The sequence below is a fragment of the Macadamia integrifolia genome, chromosome 1, assembly GCF_013358625.1.
Source record: "Macadamia integrifolia cultivar HAES 741 chromosome 1, SCU_Mint_v3, whole genome shotgun sequence".
Taxonomy (NCBI): domain Eukaryota; kingdom Viridiplantae; phylum Streptophyta; class Magnoliopsida; order Proteales; family Proteaceae; genus Macadamia; species Macadamia integrifolia.
The window spans coordinates 35,583,638-35,604,235 of NC_056557.1; the positions used below are offsets into that span (position 1 = coordinate 35,583,638).

The 20,598-nt window shown below is 37.6% G+C and overlaps 3 protein-coding genes across 3 annotated transcripts in view; 2 read left to right on the plus strand and 1 right to left on the minus strand.

The window, feature by feature from the left end:
• LOC122073616 (L-type lectin-domain containing receptor kinase IV.2-like) overlaps positions 1 to 3,322 on the plus strand; it is a 15,350-nt gene extending 12,028 nt beyond the window's left edge. The window contains exons 2-4 of the mRNA XM_042638220.1: positions 972 to 1,240; positions 1,837 to 2,498; positions 2,630 to 3,322. Of these exons, the coding sequence (XP_042494154.1) occupies positions 972 to 1,240; positions 1,837 to 2,498; positions 2,630 to 3,322 (1,624 nt within the window). The remainder of the gene's footprint in view (positions 1 to 971; positions 1,241 to 1,836; positions 2,499 to 2,629) is intronic.
• Positions 3,323 to 10,925: 7,603 nt separating this feature from the next.
• On the plus strand, positions 10,926 to 12,078 carry LOC122073621 (L-type lectin-domain containing receptor kinase V.9-like). The gene is made up of 2 exons (XM_042638232.1): positions 10,926 to 11,102; positions 11,266 to 12,078. The coding sequence occupies exons 1-2, from the start codon at positions 10,926 to 10,928 to the stop codon at positions 12,076 to 12,078; spliced, it is 990 nt and encodes a 329-aa protein (XP_042494166.1).
• A 4,321-nt stretch (positions 12,079 to 16,399) lies between these two features.
• On the minus strand, positions 16,400 to 17,218 carry LOC122073631 (uncharacterized mitochondrial protein AtMg00810-like). Its single transcript, XM_042638243.1, has one exon. The coding sequence runs from the start codon at positions 17,216 to 17,218 to the stop codon at positions 16,400 to 16,402; it is 819 nt and encodes a 272-aa protein (XP_042494177.1).
• Positions 17,219 to 20,598: the final 3,380 nt, after the last annotated feature.

Below are 20,598 nucleotides of genomic sequence, written 5' to 3' on the forward strand. Positions count from 1 at the left end.
AAAAAAAAGAAGAGAGAGCTGCAGCCGCTGCCTAGAAAGAAAGAAAGCTCTAAAAAAAGAGGGTGAGAGAGAGAGAGAGAGAGAGAGAGAGAGAGAGCCAAAAAAAAAAAAAAAGAGAACTGAGAGCACCGGTTGGGCAGCATTCTGGCATGGTTATTGAGGGTGATAAGGTGTGATAGGGGTGGATTGAGGCTTTGGATCTTTTCTCTCAATCTAACGGTTCTCTCAAATCCTATGGTTAAAATATTGCTAGCACACCTGATACCAAAGTGTCCAACTAGCTTTCCTATACCTCTCCCTTTTTAAAATATCTTTTAAGATTTTATTTCTTTAGCTCATACCTTAAATCATAATACCCTAAGTCATAATTCATTGTCTCTGTTTTTTTTTTTCTTTGATGAAAAATTCAATGTCTTTTTCTTACAATGAAAGTTGGTGTCATAAGTCATTGCACCTTGCCTCCAGATACCGTTTATTTTCTCTCTTGATTTTAGTGCCAAGTTTCCAACATAATTAAATTCCATTTATCCGTCTTAGTTTAAAAGCAAAATAATTAAAGTAGGATGTTGATAGAGAGTGGGGCATGGGGTTGGTGGCGGGTCAGGGGGTGAGCAGCAAGATGGGACAAAGGGAAGAGAAGAGGCGGGGCAAAGAAGGTGGGGAGGGATGAGGGGGTGATGGGATAGCAGGTTAAGGGAGGTTGTGTTTACCTCAAAAGAAGATCAAGTTTTGAGTAAATATAAGGTGAGTGTAGGGGAGTGATAGTAATTGTTCCATAATTAAATTAGGCTACGTAGACCTTGTCATAGTGGAAGCCTCATGCACTAGGTTGCTTTGAATAAAAAGAACGTTGGGCCTCCCATCTTGAAAGAGCACGAATAATTAATTATTTACTAAATCTTAAGAGGGAGAAAGATAAAGTGGCAAACAATGTTCTTCTTCAAGTAAGTGTTGTTTCTTCTCCTATGCAGATTTGTTGCATCACAAGAAGAAGATGTTGGTTTCACTTGCAATGGCTTTCAAGGAGTTAACATGAGCTTAGACGGCTTAGCCCAGATTACAGAAAATGGTCTCCTAATGTTGGCAACCACCACATTGGAACAGGTAGGCCATGCCTTCTATCCCTCGTCGGTTTCGTTCATGAATTCTTCTAGTTGTAATGTTTTCTCCTTCTCTACTACTTTTGTATTTGCCATGTTCTCCGAGTTTAACAAAAGTAGGAGGTCCTGGAATCGTGTTGGTGATCTCACCCTCCAAACAGTTCCCTGGAGCTTTACCAAGTGGTTATTTTGGACTCTTCAATAAGACAAACATTGGCAATTCATCCAACCATGTTATAGGAATCGAATTGGATACTCTCCAAAATGAGGAGTTTAATGACATCTGTTAAGTTTGTCTCGAATTCTTGACCCGTTTTGAAGATTGACCCGATCCTACATATTTTGGTGGCGACCCGAATGGGAAATTTTCTGAGATCTGTAATGGAAGCAGAGGGCTTGGGCCGATAGGTCGACCCACGTTTTTGGAGTATATATAATGTACTGTTGCTTGTTGAGAAAGTCATTGTATTCTAGGGTTTTCACGAAGCTAGGGTTTCAGGGCGAGTTCTTCCTCGCCGCTACTACGGTGTAATCTCTCTTCTGCATAGTAAATCATCTTCTTCTTCGCCCGAGGACGTAGCACACCACCTTGGTGTGTGAACCTCGTTAAATCTCTGTGTCGTACGGATCTATTGTCTCCCTTTATTCGTGTTTCTTGGTGTTTGATCTAACAACATCAATGGTAACCATGTTGGTATTGATATTAACAATGTGAAATCTGTTGAAACTGTTCCAGCATCTTATTTTAGTGATCAAGAGAATAGGAGTGTGGACCTGAACCTCTTCAGTGGACAGCCCATGCAACTCTGGGTGGAATATGATTGTTTAGAGAAGCAACTTAATGTGACTTTAGCTCCTATTAATGTCCTTAAACCAACAATTCCACTCTTGTCTTTGAGAATTGATCTTTCTCAGACCATGATAGATCATCCCATGTTCTTGGGCTTCTCATCATCTACTTCTGCCTTAGTCGTATCTTATTATGTGTTGGGTTGGAGCTTTAAGATGAATGGGAAAGCAAAAGAACTCTCTCTGTCCCAACTTCCTAAGCTTCCCCAAGAAGGGTCTAAAACAAAATCAAGAATTTTTCAAGTTGGGTTTCCTGTGATCGGTGCTAGTTTAGTGTTAATGTCCATCTTCATCATCCAATTTGTTGTGGGAAGGAAGAAAACGTTTGCAGAAGTTTTTGAAGATTGGGAACGTGAATATGGACTTCACAGGTTCAAATATAAAGATCTCTATATGGCAACCGAAGGGTTTAGTGACAAGGAGCTTCTTGGTAAAGGTGGCTTTGGTGAGGTCTACAAAGGAATATTACCCACCTCAAAAGTAGAAGTTGCAGTGAAGAGAGTATCACATAACTCAAGACAAGGGGAGAAGGAATTCATTGCTGAGATTGTAAGCATAGGTAACTGCAACATCGAAACATAGTAAAACTGTTGGGGTATTGCCGACGTAAAGGACAGCTCCTTTTAGTCTATGATTTCATGCCTAATGGAAGTCTAAACAAGTTCCTCTTTGATCATCAGTCCACAACAACAAAGACGAAATTGAGTTGGAATCAAAGATTTCAAATAATAAAAAGTGTGGCATCCGCGTTACTATATCTTCATGAAGAATGGGAACAAGTTGTGATTCACAGAGATGTGAAGTCCAGTAACGTGATGTTAGACAAGGAGCTAAATGGAAGACTGGGTGATTTTGGGCTTGCAAGGTTATATGGATATGAAGGGGATCTTAAAACTACCCATGTGGTGGGGACATTTGGTTATATTGCACCAGAACTTGCTAGGACTGGCAAAACAAACCCTAGTGTGGATGTGTTTGCATTTGGGGTTTTTTTGCAGGAAGTGGCTTGTGGTAGGAGGCCTACAGAACCACAAGGATCAGATGAGTGTTTTGTATTGGTGGAATGGGTGATTTCAAGTTGGAACAGGGGAGCGATTCTTGAAACTGTGGATCCCAAACTAGAAATGAATTATGAAGTGGAGGAAATTGAGTTAGTGTTAAAACTTGGATTGCTTTGTTCTCACTCCCTTCCAACTGTAAGACCATGTATGAGACAAGTTGTTAGCTATTTGGTGGGAGAGGTTGCACTACCAGAGCTTCCATCTATGACCATACAAGGTTGTTCTGGTGATCACTCTATTTGGTGTCCTTATCTTGAGAATGCAGCGAGTCTGTCATCGATTGCAGATTCTTTCCTCTTTGGAGCACGTTAACTCTATGACGTTGCCTTTCTTGGTTGAGTAGTTAGCTCTTAATTGTATAGTTGATCCTCATTCTCATAAAAAAAAAAAAAGTATAGTTGATCCTCATCCTCATCCTCATCCAACGGTTGTCTTTTTATTTTGTTCTTTCTTCTTTTGTTTTCCTCAAGTTATCTTGTAACGAGTCATTGTTGTCGTTTTGTTGAATATATTGTCTATTCGAGAGGAAAACAAAATCTTGATAAGATTGGCCAATTCAAATCTTTTTATTTTATTAGGAAAAAAACCATAAATTGTAGCGTGATCTTTACATTCAGACATAGTGGAGGATAAAATGACTACCCCATTCCTCATGCAAGATAGAAATTTTTTCCCTTTAGATACTTCTAATAGTGTTCCTATTGGCCGATGTGTTGATGTAAAGGCCACACTGCCTTTGATGAATCGTCTTCCAATTTAGTATTAATGGATTTGTATTTCTCGTTTTGACTTGTAGTCTCTGCTGATGGCCAACCTATAACCTACAAGACATTTGATGTTAACTACCATTAATTTTGTGGTTCAAACCAGGAAAGAAAAAAAAAATTGTAATTGAGAAATGCTTTTCAGGGGATGGGATTAGACTATTTGAAAGGGAGGGGTATATTGTGTGAAAGGCTGAAAGCTGATACTTCAAGAGATATTTTTGAGCTGGATCCCTAAATTCCTTGTGGAAATAAGTTCTCCTCCTCCCCCTTCCATCCTCAGAGCCAAGTGGTTAAGGTCTGTGCTTCTCTTTTGTTTTTATCTTTTTACTTTTTTTCTGGTAAAATTAAGGTTTGTGATCTCGTACAGGGGCAATTCATGTGATTTCTCAAGTTTTTCAGTGTTTTATGAATTCATCTAGTCCCTACCAAGGTTCTAAAACTCGGAATCGATCAAGGTTGATACCTATTTGATACCGATATGGATGGACCTAGATCAGATCATATCGTTCAGATTTACCCTTGTTTTTCAATAAATATCAGTTTTTATAAATGGGTCTGCAAAATTTTCCAAATCAGATTCTCTGAAAACTAAGATGGTGGTTCACTTTTTGCTTCGTCCTTTTTGTCCAGTAGATCAGTTGAGAAATAGACCTAAAATGGTTAGATGGTGGGAATTTCTATGGAAACTATATATTCACCCCAAAATTTTATTGGGCATGACTTCCCCTAGAGTCTAAATTAGCATCGCGGAAAACATGTGATGCCTTATGTGGAACAATCGCCAATTTTGGGGAGATGAGCAAGCTGAATTTTTTTTTTTTTTTTTTCTGTTGGTAAGGAGCAAGCTGAATTTCGCAAGTCAAGTGAAAGAAAGAACTACTTTATTTGTGCTTAATATATTCTTTGTTGACTTATAGCCAAAAAAAAAAAACTAAAGGAGACCACCTAGCCTTGGACAATTTTGGGATCATGGAATAGGTGAATTCTAAGGGAACCTCCTTCCCTATTTCTTTGGTTTGTGGAATTTTGTTTGAGTTAAGAAGCCGCCAACTATGAGTATCACAAGGGTAGCTGATTTTTATATTTTTCCCTAATTAAGCTTAGTTTAATATAGGGATTAATTGTGTGCCAAGGAACCCCCATCGATTAGGGTTGCTTAGGCTTTCATGTTTTGTTTCAGTCTCTCAGTCATTATTGTTGCAATAGGACTTGAGATTTTAGGTTTATTTCCTTTAAATATGTAAGCTGAGTTCGGCAATTGGAGATGAAATTTGATTAATTGATTTCTCAATTAAGAATTTAAAACTTTGAGTAGTTTAACCCCTTGAAACCTAGAATAGTGGTAGTTTTTCTCTACCCTCTGTTGTTCCTTGAGAGTATGATAAAATGTTTTGTATTCAATTTTTCTACCTTTGGTACTAAAGAGCAATTTCAATGTTACTCACCACTCATTTTATGTCGTTGTCAACAAAGAAACTTACAGTCTAGATTATAGGTAGAGACCATAAATATTTGGCAGACTATTATTTGTTGTGTCATTGTCAGTATAGAAAGTTAGAATCTTATAGAGACAATAAATCATGGAAGACTAATTTTATGTCAGGGAGTTGGTTGCTGCTTAGGTTGAAGCCAAGTAGCTGCAACCCCTAGTACCAGTTAGGAAAATAGAATCTTAAGGGTAAGGGTGAAAAAATTCACCTAAGATCTGTATTTTCAAACCTACACCTGGGATTCCATTCCCTTGACTTTATAATGGGGTTGTAACTACTTGACTGCAAACCGGGCAACAATGAAATTTTTTGTAGAGTAGAGGGTGCAATAATACCACCTGCATTCTCTCTCTCTACAATGGGTATATGTGTCATCTTACATGAAGAGGGGAGAGAGAGGCAGAGAGACCAAAGCAAGAAGTGTTAGTGCACCATTAGACCCGTTTGGTATCGTTCCAAAAAAACGTTTCTATCATTTTTTCGTTCTATTGGAACAAAAAAACACAAAAACTGTTTGGCAACATTATGATGTGTTTCAGTTTTTTTGAAACAAAAATTGAAAAAAAAAAAACAATTTGGTGGATGAAATACTTGTCGTTCTGTCCAACAAGTTTCGTCCCAAACTTGAAAAAAGCAAAAACAGATCGTGAACCCTCGTTCCCGATAAAATTGAGCCGAGGGCACACAAGAAAAAGAAGCACGATCAGCACCCCTCTTTCACCTCTCACCCTTACACCTTTGCACACACAGAGCAGGAGAAGAAGAAATTTGCGGCTGGAGAAGAAGCACGATCGAAGCTGGAATCCTCGACACAACAGGTACATCTTCCCTTTCTTTCTTCTTCTTTGTTCTTCATCTTCATTCTTCTTCTTCTTCTTTGCTCTTCTCTCTTTTGCACAAACCCTAAAAAATTTTGGATTTTTTACAAACCAGATTTTCTCATCATTCTTCTCAAAGGAGAACTCCGCTGCTCTTCTCTGCTCGTCTCTACACGTCGATTGCGTCTAGGTCTCAGATCTCATCCATGCTCGTTTTTGCTCAAGCAGGTATGCCAAATTAGGAAAAACCCATCAATGGTTTGTTTGTGCTCCCACAAATCTAACAAGAACAAGAAACTAAAACAGCCCTGATCAAAATTAGAGAGTAAAACAGAGGAAAGTAGAAGAAATAGATGAGTTTACCTCTCCATTCGATCCTTGAGCTTGAATAAGAACTTCTCATTGTCCTCCTCTACAACTCTTACTAATCTATCTAACAAGTACTTTCTTTCTTGAAGACTGAGGCTCTAAACATCAAATTCCATTTTCTCTCCATCAGTTCCAGGGAGTTCAAATTTTGATTCTATTGTGTTCTGTGTGCACTGTTTCAGTAATCAGATTTCCTTTCAAGCCTCTATTAATTTCCACCCTGTATGGGCACTTGGCTGTGAGGGTTGGCTATGGAGACCCAACTATGGTAGATAAAACAATTGATGAACCTGTGCATCAACAATAGAATTTTTTTTGGTTATGTGCATTCAAGGTAGAGCATGTGCTTTCTATAGTTTTGAGCTTCAGAATGAAGGGTTGCTTTCTCTACAGATTTTTCATGCAGAATACCTTGTAGATTGAATAGAACCGATGCTATAGAAAAATTACAGGTACAAGGAGAAGGGAGAATACGAAGAGGGGAAAAGTTTAGTGCTTTGCAGCATTGTTCTATAAGATAATAGGATTCTAGAATATTGAACACAGAGAATCACCCTGGGGAAGGAAGGTCAAAAATGGGTTGTCTAATTTATAGCAATGTATTTTGTAAATTTGTCAAGGATATATCCTATTTGGAAGAGTAAAAGTGGGGTTATACAGATTTAAAATTTGGATCTATGAGACAGTATTACTGTTTGATTTTTTGTTTTCACTGAGAATTTCAAAGGTAAAACATCTCCTGTTGCTACTTCTATTGAATTAATACAACAAGGCTTGTGGGATTTATCAACTAATGGTAGATTCATTCATATCTGCTATTTCCCCTGCTCTTCTATAGAACCGTATGCCTTATTTCTGAAGTTACCTTTCTTAAAAAGAAGAGCTTATCACTTGTAAGTTACCTCGTTGCCATTTAATTTTGCTGCTTGGTCTATCTGCTGCTACTTTCATAAAAGTAGGGAGCCTAGCAACACTAAATGTTGTCAAATTAGGGTTTTTATATTACTATTAGAATTGTGGTTTTTCTATGTTTGTGGTTGTTTGGAATTCATGGTTCATTCTACTTACTTCTCATGGTCTCATGGTATCTGTTAATGGTATTTGTTGATTTAATATTCATTACATGGTTGTTAGTTAATGGATAACTGAATGTAGGTTCTCTGCACTTATATATGGAGGGTATAAAAGTTCAGTTATAAAGTCTTGGTTACAAACAGAGGCATACTAGAATTAGTACAGTTGATGATGAGATTCTACATGCATGTAATAAGTTTTATTTACAAATGTTTGTATCATATTCAGAAGAACAACTTTGTTATTTCTTTTTTTAGTGTTCAGTCTTTTTTAACCTAGTATGCTAACTTTTTACGCTAACTCATAATGTCTAGCTATTATGTTTAGAAGTGGTATCCCTGCCGTTAAGTGGTCAGAACTTGAGACCACTGTTTTCATTGAGGCAATGAAAGAAGCTGTAAAAAATGGACACAAATCCGATAATTCATTTAACAAAATTGGACGGGAGGACATTACAAAGCAATTTTAGAAGGCTTTAAATCGTACAGTTGGGAGAGAACAATTACGCAATAAGATGAACAAGTTAAAACACGAGTACCAACAATTCAAAAGACTACTTGACACAACTGGATTTGGGTGGAACTCAATGACAAAATCAGTCATAGTTGATAATGAGCCCATATGAGATAGGGCAATATAGGTACAATAGATCTCACTAGCTAGTTGAATTATTTCAAAATTACATTGCAATGAGTAGTACATCTGAGTGATACAATGATTGCTTATGCAGGCAAATCTAGGTTGGTTGAAATACAAGAAGTATGGACTAAACAACTGGCCAGATTTGAGCATGATATTTGGAGATGCCAATGTTAGAGGAAACTTAGGGGTTGACAGTGCTTAAGATTTGGATTACATCGAAGCTGATAATAGTATTGATATTGAGCAAGTCTTTGAATCTCCTAGTACCCCGGTGCATTTAGGTATGACTGACCCCTTCCATGAGGATACTCGTACTCCAAATCAGACCACCACAAAGCGAAATCTTGATAGGACACCCACGGGACGAAGAAAAAAGAGCGCCAATAAGGGAGATAGCCACGTTAAGGACTTGTATGAGAAGTATTTATCCATTAAAATTGAGAAAACATCCAGTACTTCTGTTACATCTCCTGTTCGTGGTGGGGAAGGTGCATCTCGTCCTCGAGATTTCAGTGTGAGTGCATGTGAGGCGGTATTATCCTCCATACCAGATATGTCAACTCAAAATGTGATGTGTGCATGTTCATTTGACATGTGATTCACATATGTGTATGCGGGATGGGAAGGTAGTGCAAATGATTGTCGAGTACTTGAACAGGCAAGGAGTGATCCTTGATTGGGTTTTCTACATCCACCTCCAGGTATTAACTTTATTCTAGTATATTAGATTAAAATTTGAGTATATACATAATAACATATATTATTTTTCGTCTGTAGGAAAGTATTATGTTGTCGACTCTTGGTATGCTAGTCAATCTGAATTTTTGACACATTTAGGGGTGAGAGATATCATCTGCCGGACTACAAAGGGTGTAGAAGATCCCCAAGAATAGCGAAAGAATTGTTTAATTATAGGCATTCATCACTTTGGAAGGTCATTGAACGTACATTTTGGGTATTGAAGAACAAATTTCAAATTTTAAGGCTAATGCGTCAGTTCCCGGTGAAAGTTCAGGCATCAATCATACTGGCATGTTGTGGGCTACACAACTATATTCGAGAAGAGCATATTGCTGATGCTGAATTTGTGGGAATGAGTGATGATTTAAAAGTTGTAGAAGATGACTTGAATCCGCCACATGAAGATTTCATTGATCATTCTACAGTATAATCAAGTCAACGAAATAGGGCAAAAGAGATGAATGCCACTAGGTTAAGAATTACAAATGCAATGGCTAGACAACAAAGGATGCTAGAACTAGTTGAAAACTAATAACTAATAACTATTTTGACAAAATTGAAAACCTAAATTGATGTTTCAAGTGTTGTAGTACTTGTTTTATGTTACATTTATGTATGTGGTACAGGTTGATAAATTATTATGAATGTCATATATTTGGATGCTATATTAACTTCTTTGATATTTAAATTACTGTTACAGATGACTTATTCTATGCCCCCACTCATAATAGCAAATTGTGAAATTTGCGGGAAGAGTTGTGCTAAGTATAAAACCAAGTCGGGTAAAAATATTGGAAGAGAATTTTTCAAATGTCAAGATTCATGTAATTTTTTCATGTGGGTGGACCAACTATATCTATGTAGATGTGGTAAAGGTCAATGCAAAGTACGAACTGCGACAAAAGGTCTAAAGAAGGGACAATATTTTCTATGTTGCCCAAATTCAACTGGGGTAATTTATTTCTACGATTGATCTATACCTATAGATAATTTTAGATTTGTTTTAATTCGATGTTAAATTCCAACGACCCTAATCACATCTATTATTTGATATAGGTTGATAATCGTGGATGTGGTATGTTTGTATGGTTGAAAGATAAAACACATATCTCTACCATACAACATACACTATGTTCAGAAAGCTCAACATCAACATCATCTACACCACCGTCCACTTCGAACGAGTACATGAAAGGATATTTGGAAGGGACACTTAAAGGATTAGAAGAGCAAACAAATAAGATGAAAGACATCCTCCATGCATTCAAGTCTTTAGACTTGGACAAAAAGTGAAAATTTGGAGAATTATGTAATAATTAACTTAGACAAGGCATTGTTAATTCTGTACTTTATTCGTTCTTTTGAAACCAATTTTTTTTTTTTCTTTTGGATTGTAATACTTTATTGTCCCAAAGGATTAGGCTTCGTTTGGTATAGTTTCTGTTCCAGAAACACAGTTTCGTGTCAAAAACGAAAATTTCAGTTTTTGTGTCAAAATGCAATTTTTAAACGAAAAAATGGTGTTTCAAAATTTCAGATTTTTATCGGGAACTTTTTTTTTTTTTTGTAAAATGGAACGAAACTGGGAAGACCATAAGTGCACCAAACAGAAGATTCCGTTTTTTCGTTCCAATAGAATAAAAAAACTCCAGAAACGCTTTTTTAGAACGATACCAAACGGAGCCTTAGTAATTTCTAAACCTATTTTAATGCTATTTCTGTAATTATTGACTTAAAAAAAAATGTTTATGAAACAAGCAGTACCAAATAGCAGAACTGTCGGTTTTCTATTCTGAAACTGTTGCAGAAACAGATTCACCAAATAGCCTTAAATTGTTTAAAAATGGCGTTTCGACACAGAAACTGAAATTTCCATTTTTTACACGAAACGGAGTTTCTGGAATAGAAACAATACCAAACTGAGCCTTAGCTCTTATCTTTTGGAGATTTGTAAAATTAAATCCATAGGTTGAAGAGAATGAAGAAAGGAGAGCAAAAAAATAATTGGTATACAATGGTGATCAAGTTCCTGATGTTGTTCCTTCTCCTTTGGAGATCTGTAGCATCACAGAAACATGATATTGCTGGTTTCACCTACAATGGATTTCAAGGAGTTAGCATGATCTTGGATGGGTTAGCACAGATTACTGACAATGGCCTCCTGATGTTGGTAAACTCAACTATTCAACAGGTGGGTCATGCTTTCTAACCATATCCACTTCACTTCAGGAATTCATCTACAGGTAATGCTTTAACCTTCTCCACTAGTTCTGTTTTTGCCAAAGTCAGTTGGAAACCCAAATTTGGTGAACCTGGAATGGCGTCTGTGATTGCAACCTCAAGAGAATTCCCAGGTGCTTTTGCAAGCAATTATCTTGGGCCTCATCAACATGACCAACATCGGCAAATCATCTAACCATGTCTTCGCGATCGAGCTTGATTGTATCCAAAAACAGGAGTTCAACGATATCGATGGAAACCATGTTGGTATCGATATCAATGACTTGATATCTATTGAATCTGCTCCAGCATCTTATTTTAATCGCGAAGAGAATAAGTATGTGAACCTAAGCCTCAACAATGAACAACCCATGCAACTCTGGGTGGAATATAATGGTGCAGAGAAGCAACTTAATGTGACTTTAGCTCCTATTAATGTCCCTAAACCAAAGATTCCACTCTTGTCCTCAAAAATTGATCTTTCTAAGATCATATTGGAACCCATGTTTGTAGGCTTTTCCTCAGCTACAAAACTCTTGCCATCATCCTATTATGTTTTGGGATGGAGTTTTAAAATGAATGGGGAAGCAAGAGAACTCACCATCTCCCAACTTCCTAAGCTTCCTCATCAAAAAAGACATAGGAGGAAACCTAGGAGGCTTTTTCTTGTTTCATTTTCTGTGATAACTGCTACTTTAGTAGTGTTAATCTTGATCTTCTGCATCATCCAATTTATTGTTAAAACGAAGAAAAAGTTCACCGAATTACTTGAAGATTGGGAACTTGATTATGGACCTCATATATTCAAATATAAAGATCTCTACATCGCCACCAAGGGGTTCAAGGACAAAGAGCTTCTTGGAAGTGGTGGCTTTGGTAGCGTCTATAGAGGTGTATTACCCACTTCCAAGACAAGTTGCAGTGAAGCGAGTCTCTCACAATTCTAGACAAGGGGAGAAAGAATTCATTTCTGAGATCATAAGTATCGGTAATTTGAAGCATCGGAACATAGTACCACTCTTGGGCTATTGCTGACGTAAGAGAGAGCTCCTTTTAGTCTATGATTTCATGCCCAATGGGAGTCTAGACAAATTCCTCTTTGATCAAACAACAATAGAGATGACACTCAATTGGAGTCAAAGATTTAGGATCATCAAAAGCATCGCTGCAGCTTTATTATATCTTCACGAAGAATGGAATAAAAGTAGTGGTTCATAGAGATGTGAAGTCTAGTAATATCTTATTAGACAAGGAATTCAATGGAAGATTAGGAGATTTTGGGCTTGCAAGATTATAAGACCATGGAACCGCTCCTCAAACTACCCATGTTGTGGGAACGCTTGGTTATCTTGCACCAGAACTTTGTACAACTGGGAAAGCAAATCCAAGTGTGGATGTGTTTGCATTTGGGATTTTTTTTGCTTGAAGTTGCTTGTGGTAGGAGGCCTATAGAGCCACAAGCATTAGAAGAATGAGTGGTGTTGGTGGATTGGGTGATCTCTTGTTGGAATAAGGGCATGATTCTTGATACTGTGGATCAAAAACTGGGAATGGATTATGAAGTAGAGGAAATTGAGTTGGTGTTAAAACATTGCTTTGTTCTCACTCAATTCCAAATGCAAGGCCCCACATGAGACAAGTAGTGAGATATTTGGAGGGGGAGGTCTCCATATCGGAGCTGACAATATTGCCGGGTGTAACAACAACCACAAATAACAAAACTTTGGAGACTTGTATTGGTCCTGGTGATGTCTCTGGTCGGTGCAACAACCTTGGGAGCACTGGGTCATCATCTATAGCAGAATCTATACTCTCTGGTGGTCGATGATCATAATACAGTCTTTATCACAAATGAAAGAGAGTCATTAATAGCTTATTCTCTATTATTTATAATTAAGTGGTCCCCGGTTAGGTTACCTTAGGTTAATTAAATATATTTCACAATATGTTTTAATCTGAGTGTACGGTCCACCCCTGTAACTTTTATTTCCATGTTATGTTTAGGGCTTTAAGGTCAATTTTCATTTTATTAATAATTCAGACAAAGGTTTGGGTAATCTGTCTCTGTGGGTTTTAGTTCATGTATCCCACCATGGTCTCAAGTATCGGTATTACATCGGTCATATCGTATTGGTATCAGCTAAAATTGATATTGATACTTGATCGATCTGGACCGATTGCCAATAACGTTTCAGGGGTAAAGCAGTAAATTAAAAAATGTACTTTAAAAAAAATAATGGCAAAATTGACTGATACGCACTAATCCTTATCGGTATTGATGTCGACTGATACCAATAACTAAATCCTTGATCACCACCGATCTCCTTCTTCAAGTGTAAGGGAAAAAAAAAAAAAAAAGAGGGTGGTTTGGTTTGGCCCCAACGTTGTTGAGATGTCCTCCAATTTTCCCAATAAAAAAAAAATAATGTTTTCTAATTTTTTTTTTCTCTTGGATTGGCCCCAACACTAAAAGAAGGATCCTAATCATAGCTTAGGACATCATTTGTAGGCTTAAGGTGGAGGATGGTTTGGGAGTCAAAACATATTTAAAGATATAAATAAGGCCGATATACTAAGGCACCATTTGATAACGTTCTGTTTTTTGTCATTTTTGTGTTTTCTTGTTGTTAGAAATGGAGAAACAACCTAAAAATTGTTTGATAAAGTTGTTCAATTTCACCTGTTTCTAGAAGCATAAATCAAAATATATGCCTATTTTCAATTCTAGAAACAACTTTGACAAAACAAGTCGGACTTATATCGTCGTTTCTAGAAATGAATTTGAGAGAGAAAAAAGGTTGTTGTGCCCGATAAATCTCTCAACTATTTAAACCTAAAAAGAGGCAACCAAACCCTCTCTCCCTTATGGGCATCCGATGGTACTATTAGGTTTTTTAGTGACATTATGTTTGCAAAAAACGTTTTGAAAAACAAGTTTATCAAACACCAAAAAATCCATTTTTGTTTCCAGAAATGTGAAAATCCATTTCTACTGTTTCTAGACACAGAAACAGCAGAAACGTTATCAAACGGTGCCTAAGGCTTTATTTGGTTTGATTTATATTTTTATTTATTTGACTTATTTTTATTTTTACAAGTGTTTGGTATAATTTATAGTACTTATTTCTATTTATAATAAATTAGAATAAATCACAAATCACAAATTACTCTCAAGCTATTTGTGATCAGTAACAACAAATCATTTATGTTGATTTTTATGCTACCTTAAACGAGCACGTGTTCTAAACTATTCAAAATCAAAGATAAATAGGTAACTTCAGTATATTTTATACTTTTTAAATAAAAACTCCAAATCGTATCATCTCTCACTCGAAGCTCAAAGCTAAAAATGAAACCTGAAACCTATTTTCTCATTATATAATCTATTTTATAAATCGTAACCAAACGAATACTATTTGTGGTCCATAATTTATTGTCCTAAATAATTTCTCAAAAATAGTTAACAAATACAAATAAAAATCATACCAACCTAAAGCAAGTTTAGTGGGTGGCTTCCCACAAGAATGCTATTTGAGTAGATGAGACAATCATAGTTAATGAGAGAAGAGTCGTTCTAGACTGCAAAACCCCTATAACTACTCTTTGGAATGGAGGAAAGTTCTAAAATATAAAGACCAGCCAAGGTAAACTATATGTAAAACACGTTATCGGTAATGGGTTGGGTTATAATCTTTGGCTTGATCCCTGGCACCAGGAAGGCATCTTGATCCTTAGATTTGATAAGATGCCTGCTTTCTTTAGAACCGTATAGAGAGAGACACATTTATGTAGAAGCTAGAACCGTATAAGAGCCATCAACGCATTTATGTAACACAAAAACATCCACACGCATTTATGTAATTGTATATATATATATATATATATATAGAGAGAGAGAGAGAGAGAGAGAGAGAGAGAGAGAGAGAGAGAGAGAAATTTACAATGAGAGCTTGAGAAATTCCGCCAAGTTCTCTTCTCTTCACCCTTCAGGTGCCTCGATAGAGATTTACAATACGTGACATTGCCGCCGAGTTATCTTGTCTTGGTTTTAGGTTTAAGTGACTCTACTTCTTGGTTAGACTTGGGGAATAATAGGGAGTGGTATTACACTTTTATCAAATGAAAAAAAATATTAATAATAATAATAATAATAATAAATAAATAAATAAATAAGTAAATAAAACAACATTGTCTTAACTCTTATAAGTCAACCCATTGGGCCAGGTCGGTCTGAGCTTAGACTTGGGCTCACTAGACTTCAACAAAGCACGTTTAAATTAAAAAAATAATAATAAAATAAAATAAAAATGAACCCAACTCTATGATTTTATGTCTACCCATCAGGGTTGCTAGACCCAAATAAGAGTTTATCACACTTTACTTTTTTTTTTTGTTGGTGTTGTATCACCCTCTTCTTCGTTGAGCCCAATTTGGGTTCCTCAAGCCGCAATTTTTTTGGGTGCATGTCATAAAGGACCTATTGGGCACAAGGGAGGGTCATACCATGGCCGTCGGCTTGTGGGCTGCTGCAGCTGCTAGCCCTCACAGGCTGGGATCCTGCAGCTATAAGCAATGGGTTGCATCTTGCATACGCCTGCTGGCCACTGGCCGCGGCTTGCTAGCTTGTGCACAGTCTACAGCATACTGGTTTTTGGGGTTGGACACACATCGGGAAGTCGCTGCCCTTGGCTGCCTACTGTCCTTGGGAGCTGTGTCTACCAAAAGGTTTCAGATCTTGAAGTTAAAATCTCTCATAGAGAGTTCATTAAAAATAGAATAAAATATCTTACACCACTATATATTGTGTTATAATTGTGAACAACTAACAAGAATAAACTAACAAGGGTCAAACTAACCCAACCTACTCCACTACAATTGTAATAGATTCACGTGACCCCTGGTCCACGTGGAGTGGAAACTGACCCAATGGACAGTGACCCATCTGATGGTGTGTTTATATCCCCCTGCAAACTGGGCTAGGGAGAGCTAAGGCCCAGTTTGGGACAAAGAGTATAAAATTCATGATGTGCCAATGGCTTTGTAAAGATATCGGCCAGTTGATGCCTTGATGGAACAAACCATGTAATGAGGGATCCAAGAGCCACCTTCTCACGTATGAAGTGGTAATCAAGCTCAATATGTTTGGAATGAGCGTGAAAAACAGAATTAACAGTCATGCAAAGGGCACTCATGTTATCACAAAATAACATAGTTGGCTGAGCTTGAACGATACCAATGTCTCGTAACAAAAAAGAAAGCCAAGTCAACTTAGCAGCTGTAGTAGCCATAGCCGGTACTCGGCCTCAGTGTTGGAACGGGAGACCATGGCTGCTTCTTGGCACTCCAAGAAATACAATTAGCACCAAGAAAGGTACAAAAACTAGTTGTAGAACACCAAGTGATAAGGCACCCAGCCCAATCAGAGTCGGAGAACGCATATAGAGCAAGAGATCTATCACGCACAATGCGAAGTCCCCGATCTAGAGTACCCTTCACATAACGTAGTATACGCTTGACCATACCAAAGTGAGAAATAGTGGGAGCATGCATATATTGACACACCGAATTAACAGCAAATGAGAGATCTGGTCGAGTCATTGTGAGATATTGTAGGGCACCAACTAGGCTCCGATAAAGTATAACATCAAAGAAGGGAGTGGTATCATCTATGGAAGACCAGAGAACCATTGGAGTAGACATTGGTTTGATATCAGTCATATGGGCACGAAGAAGCACATCAGCAACATACTTTAATTGAGACAGAAATAGGCCTTGAGAAGTATGAGATACCTCAATGCTCAAAAAATAATGCAAGGTACCCAAGTCTTTCATTGCAAAGTGTGTGCCCAAGGCAGTGACACATGAAGATAGAAACGCCTCATCATTGCCGTTGAGAACAATATCATCAACATATAACAGTAACACAAGAATGCAACCACCATGACGATAGACAAACATAGAGCTATCTGATATGCTACAAAAGAACCCAAAGTCAATGAGAGACGAGGAAGCTGCTAAACCGATCAAACCAGGCCCGCGGTAACTGTTGCAGCCCATATAACACCCAATGAAGTTCAAAAACGGCATGGGGCTAAGAAGAGTCAATAAAACCCCGTGGTTGTCTCATATAAACTGGTTCAGATAAGTGACTGTGAAGAAACGCATTTTTGACGTCAAGTTGTCTTAGAGGCCAGCCAAGAACAGTAGCAATGGTAAGCACTAGACAAATGGAACCCGGTTTTATGACTGGGCTGAACGTCTCAACAAAATCAATACCCTCTCTTTGGGTAAACCCCTTTTGCAACGAGATGAGCCTTTAAGCATTCTAAAAACCATCGGCCCTAAGTTTGGTCTTTAAAATCCATTTGCAGCCAACTATATTCATTGTTGGAGTGCGAGGCACTAAAATCCAGGTCTTGTTATCAGCTAATGCTTTCATCTCATCAAGCATGACTGATTTCCATCCAGGATGCTTAAGAGCTGCTTTGACCGAGGTAGGTTTTGTTGGTATTGTTGTAACAACAAGGGCATATTTAGGATTGGGTTTGAAAACCCCAACCTTACTGCGTGTAGTCATAGGATGAGCAGAAGGTACTATGAAAGTTTGGGTGCCAAGTGGAACTGAAGTAACACATGACTGAACAGGAGAAGGTTCAGCTAACGAAAAATTATTATGGGCTGAAATCTGGGCCTGTATAGGAGATACATGTGGTTCGACATGGGCTTATATAGGAGAATATGGATCATCTTGAGGAGATGGAGAAGACTTCTCAACTTGGGTTGTAGCCAGGATAGGATAAGGAGCAGCAATTATATTTGGTGAGGGATCCATAGCCTGGGGTGAAGGCCCATCAACAGAAGAAAACCAATGGCTGATAAGAGAAGGAGAAACATAAGCAGGTGTTGGTGCATTTGAAGCTGAGACATTCTGAGGTTGGGGATAAGAGGAGATCCATCTTTCAAAACTGTAGAGATCCTCTATAGCCGGTTCTACTTGTGAAATCGGAGAAGAAATGGATTGTTGGAAAGGAAAAATTCCCTCATCAAAGACCACATGCCATGATATATAGACTCTCCCAATTGAATAGTGAAGACATCGGTAGCCCTTGTGTTTGTCACTATAGCCAATGAACACACAAGGAAGTGATTTAGGAGTAAACTTGTTAGTCGCATAATTCCGCAGGTATGGACAACATCTTGTACCAAATACTCTTAAAACAGAATAAGAAGGCTTTTTATCAAATAAGACATGTAAAGGACAATCCATATCTAGAACCTTTGAAGGTAGTCTATTGATGAGAAACACAACAATAGAAAATGCCTCTACCCAGTACCGAGTAGGAACAAAGGAATATACAACATAGCCAAACCCAATTCCACAATATGTCTATGCTTCTGTTCCGCAACACTTTTTTTCTCCGGTGTACCCAGGAAAGATAGATGATGAAGAATTCCATGTTGAGCCAAATGTGACAGAAAACCTTGATAAAAAAACTCACCTCTTCCAACAGATTGAAACATCTTAATTTTCTTATTCAATTGATGTTCAACCATTAATTGAAAATGCAAAAAGGTGTGAAAAAAATCTGATTTCTTTTTAAGTGGATATAACCATGTATAGCGGGAGTAGTCATCAATGAAAACAACATAATAGTGAAAATGTTGGACACTATCCACAGAAGCCTTGCTCCACAAATCATAATGAATTGTATCAAGAGGAGACATTCTATGGTTAAAAGAACTAATAAAAAGAAGCTTGGTACTTTTGTTTAACTAGCAACTAAGACACAAGGCTACAAATTTCTTTGTGATAGTAATGAGCCCACTATTTTTAAGAAGCTGAGTAATTTTTCTCTGTAGATGGCCTAATCTCTGATGCCATACATCTTCACTCAAAAATTGAAAGTAAGAGGAAAAATGAACTTCATCTGAATCAACATCTAACTGTCCATCAAATGCATACAATCCACCATTTCTACTCCCCACTGCCATAATCCTCTTGCTGCATTGATCCTTAACCAAAAAACAACTTTGTCAAATTCAAAAGAACATGGGTAGTCACTTGTAAGCTGAGATACGGATAACAATTTTTTCTGTATTGAAGGAACTAGCAAGACATTTTTCATATGTAGAGAGATGTTGTCTGTTACCAAGTGACCAGAGCTGATATGAGTAATAGGTAATTGAGTCTCATTCCCAATGATAATAGTATGAGATCCAAATAAGGAGTCAAGCCTTGGAGGTTACCTGGTGTATTTGTAATATGTGCGATAGCTCCAGTGTCTGGAAACCAAGTGGCATCTTGAGACTCATTCAGATGCACAACAGAAAGTGCCTGAGGAACATCTTCAGATTGATAGCTGTTATCAAACCTACCCCAACATTTGAGTGCTCGATATCCTAACTTGTGACAGATCTGGCATCGAATGGTGGATCGATTGAAGGATTTGTTGTCAATTGCCTTTTTCTGTGATTGATCTTGATCACAGGTATCGTTATTCTCTTTATCATCTTTCTGAGAAGCAGATCTGCTATTTTGTAGAAAACCTCTGCCACGAGAATAAAAAATGGTCAACTTACCACGATTAGAATAGAACTGTCCTCTGCCTCTATTAGACAAATAGGACTGTTGGTTACCAGATTTTTCACCATCAAATGCAAGATGAGGACTAGCGACTTCAATATGATTCCTCATATTATGTAAATCATGGCTTTGAAGCAAGGGAATTAATTCACCATAGCTAGGAATAGGCGATTTAAGCATTGTAGTAGCAAAATTCTCATAAGCCGAACCAAGATTCGTAAGTAGAAGGAATACCTTACGCTGATTTGGTACTAGCTTGACGATAGAACTGAGCTGATCACAAATCTATTTGAATTCGATCAAGAAAGAAGACAGAGTAACAATGTCTTTCTTTTTCAAGAAATGGAGTCTTAACAATAGCTTGAACTTGCGAGCCTCGGACGCTTGTGAGAATGCATTAGTTAGAACATTCCAAAGATCTGCAGAGGTTTTAACCCTCACTGCAAGACCAAGAACATTCTCTAAAAGTGTACAAGTAATCCATGCTTTGATCAGTCGATATGTGCAAATTCAAGACATGAAGTTTGGATTGACGACCTCCTTTCCTTCAACAGTTTGAACTATCCGTTCTAAAACAGGACAATCTCCATTAATAAAATTGAGTAGATCTTGGCTCTCAATCAAAGAAACTACTTGAGTTTCCCACAAAAGAAAATTGTCCTGTGTGAGTTGAATCGTCACAAAGTTTGCAACATTCAACATGCTTGGGTAGGGGAAGAGAGAACTCGAGCTCAATGCCACCATTGTCACTTCACGAGAGAGAAAAAATCTACTCTCCGGGCTCTGATACCATGAAAGGTTTCAGATCTTGGAGTTGAATCTCTCATAGAGAGTTTAAGCTTATATTTCTCATTAAAAACAAAATAAAATATCTTACACCACT

What these genes read in the sequence shown, in the direction of transcription:
- LOC122073621 (XM_042638232.1), top strand. Translation starts at nt 10,926, where the DNA reads ATGGTGATCAAGTTCCTGATGTTGTTCCTTCTCCTTTGGAGATCTGTA. An exon ending in TAAACTCAACTATTCAACAG is followed by an intron (nt 11,103 to 11,265) that starts GTGGGTCATGCT and finishes GAGAATTCCCAG; the next exon opens with GTGCTTTTGCAAGCAATTAT.
- LOC122073631 (XM_042638243.1), bottom strand. Translation starts at nt 17,218, where the DNA reads ATGCCGTTTTTGAACTTCATTGGGTGTTATATGGGCTGCAACAGTTAC.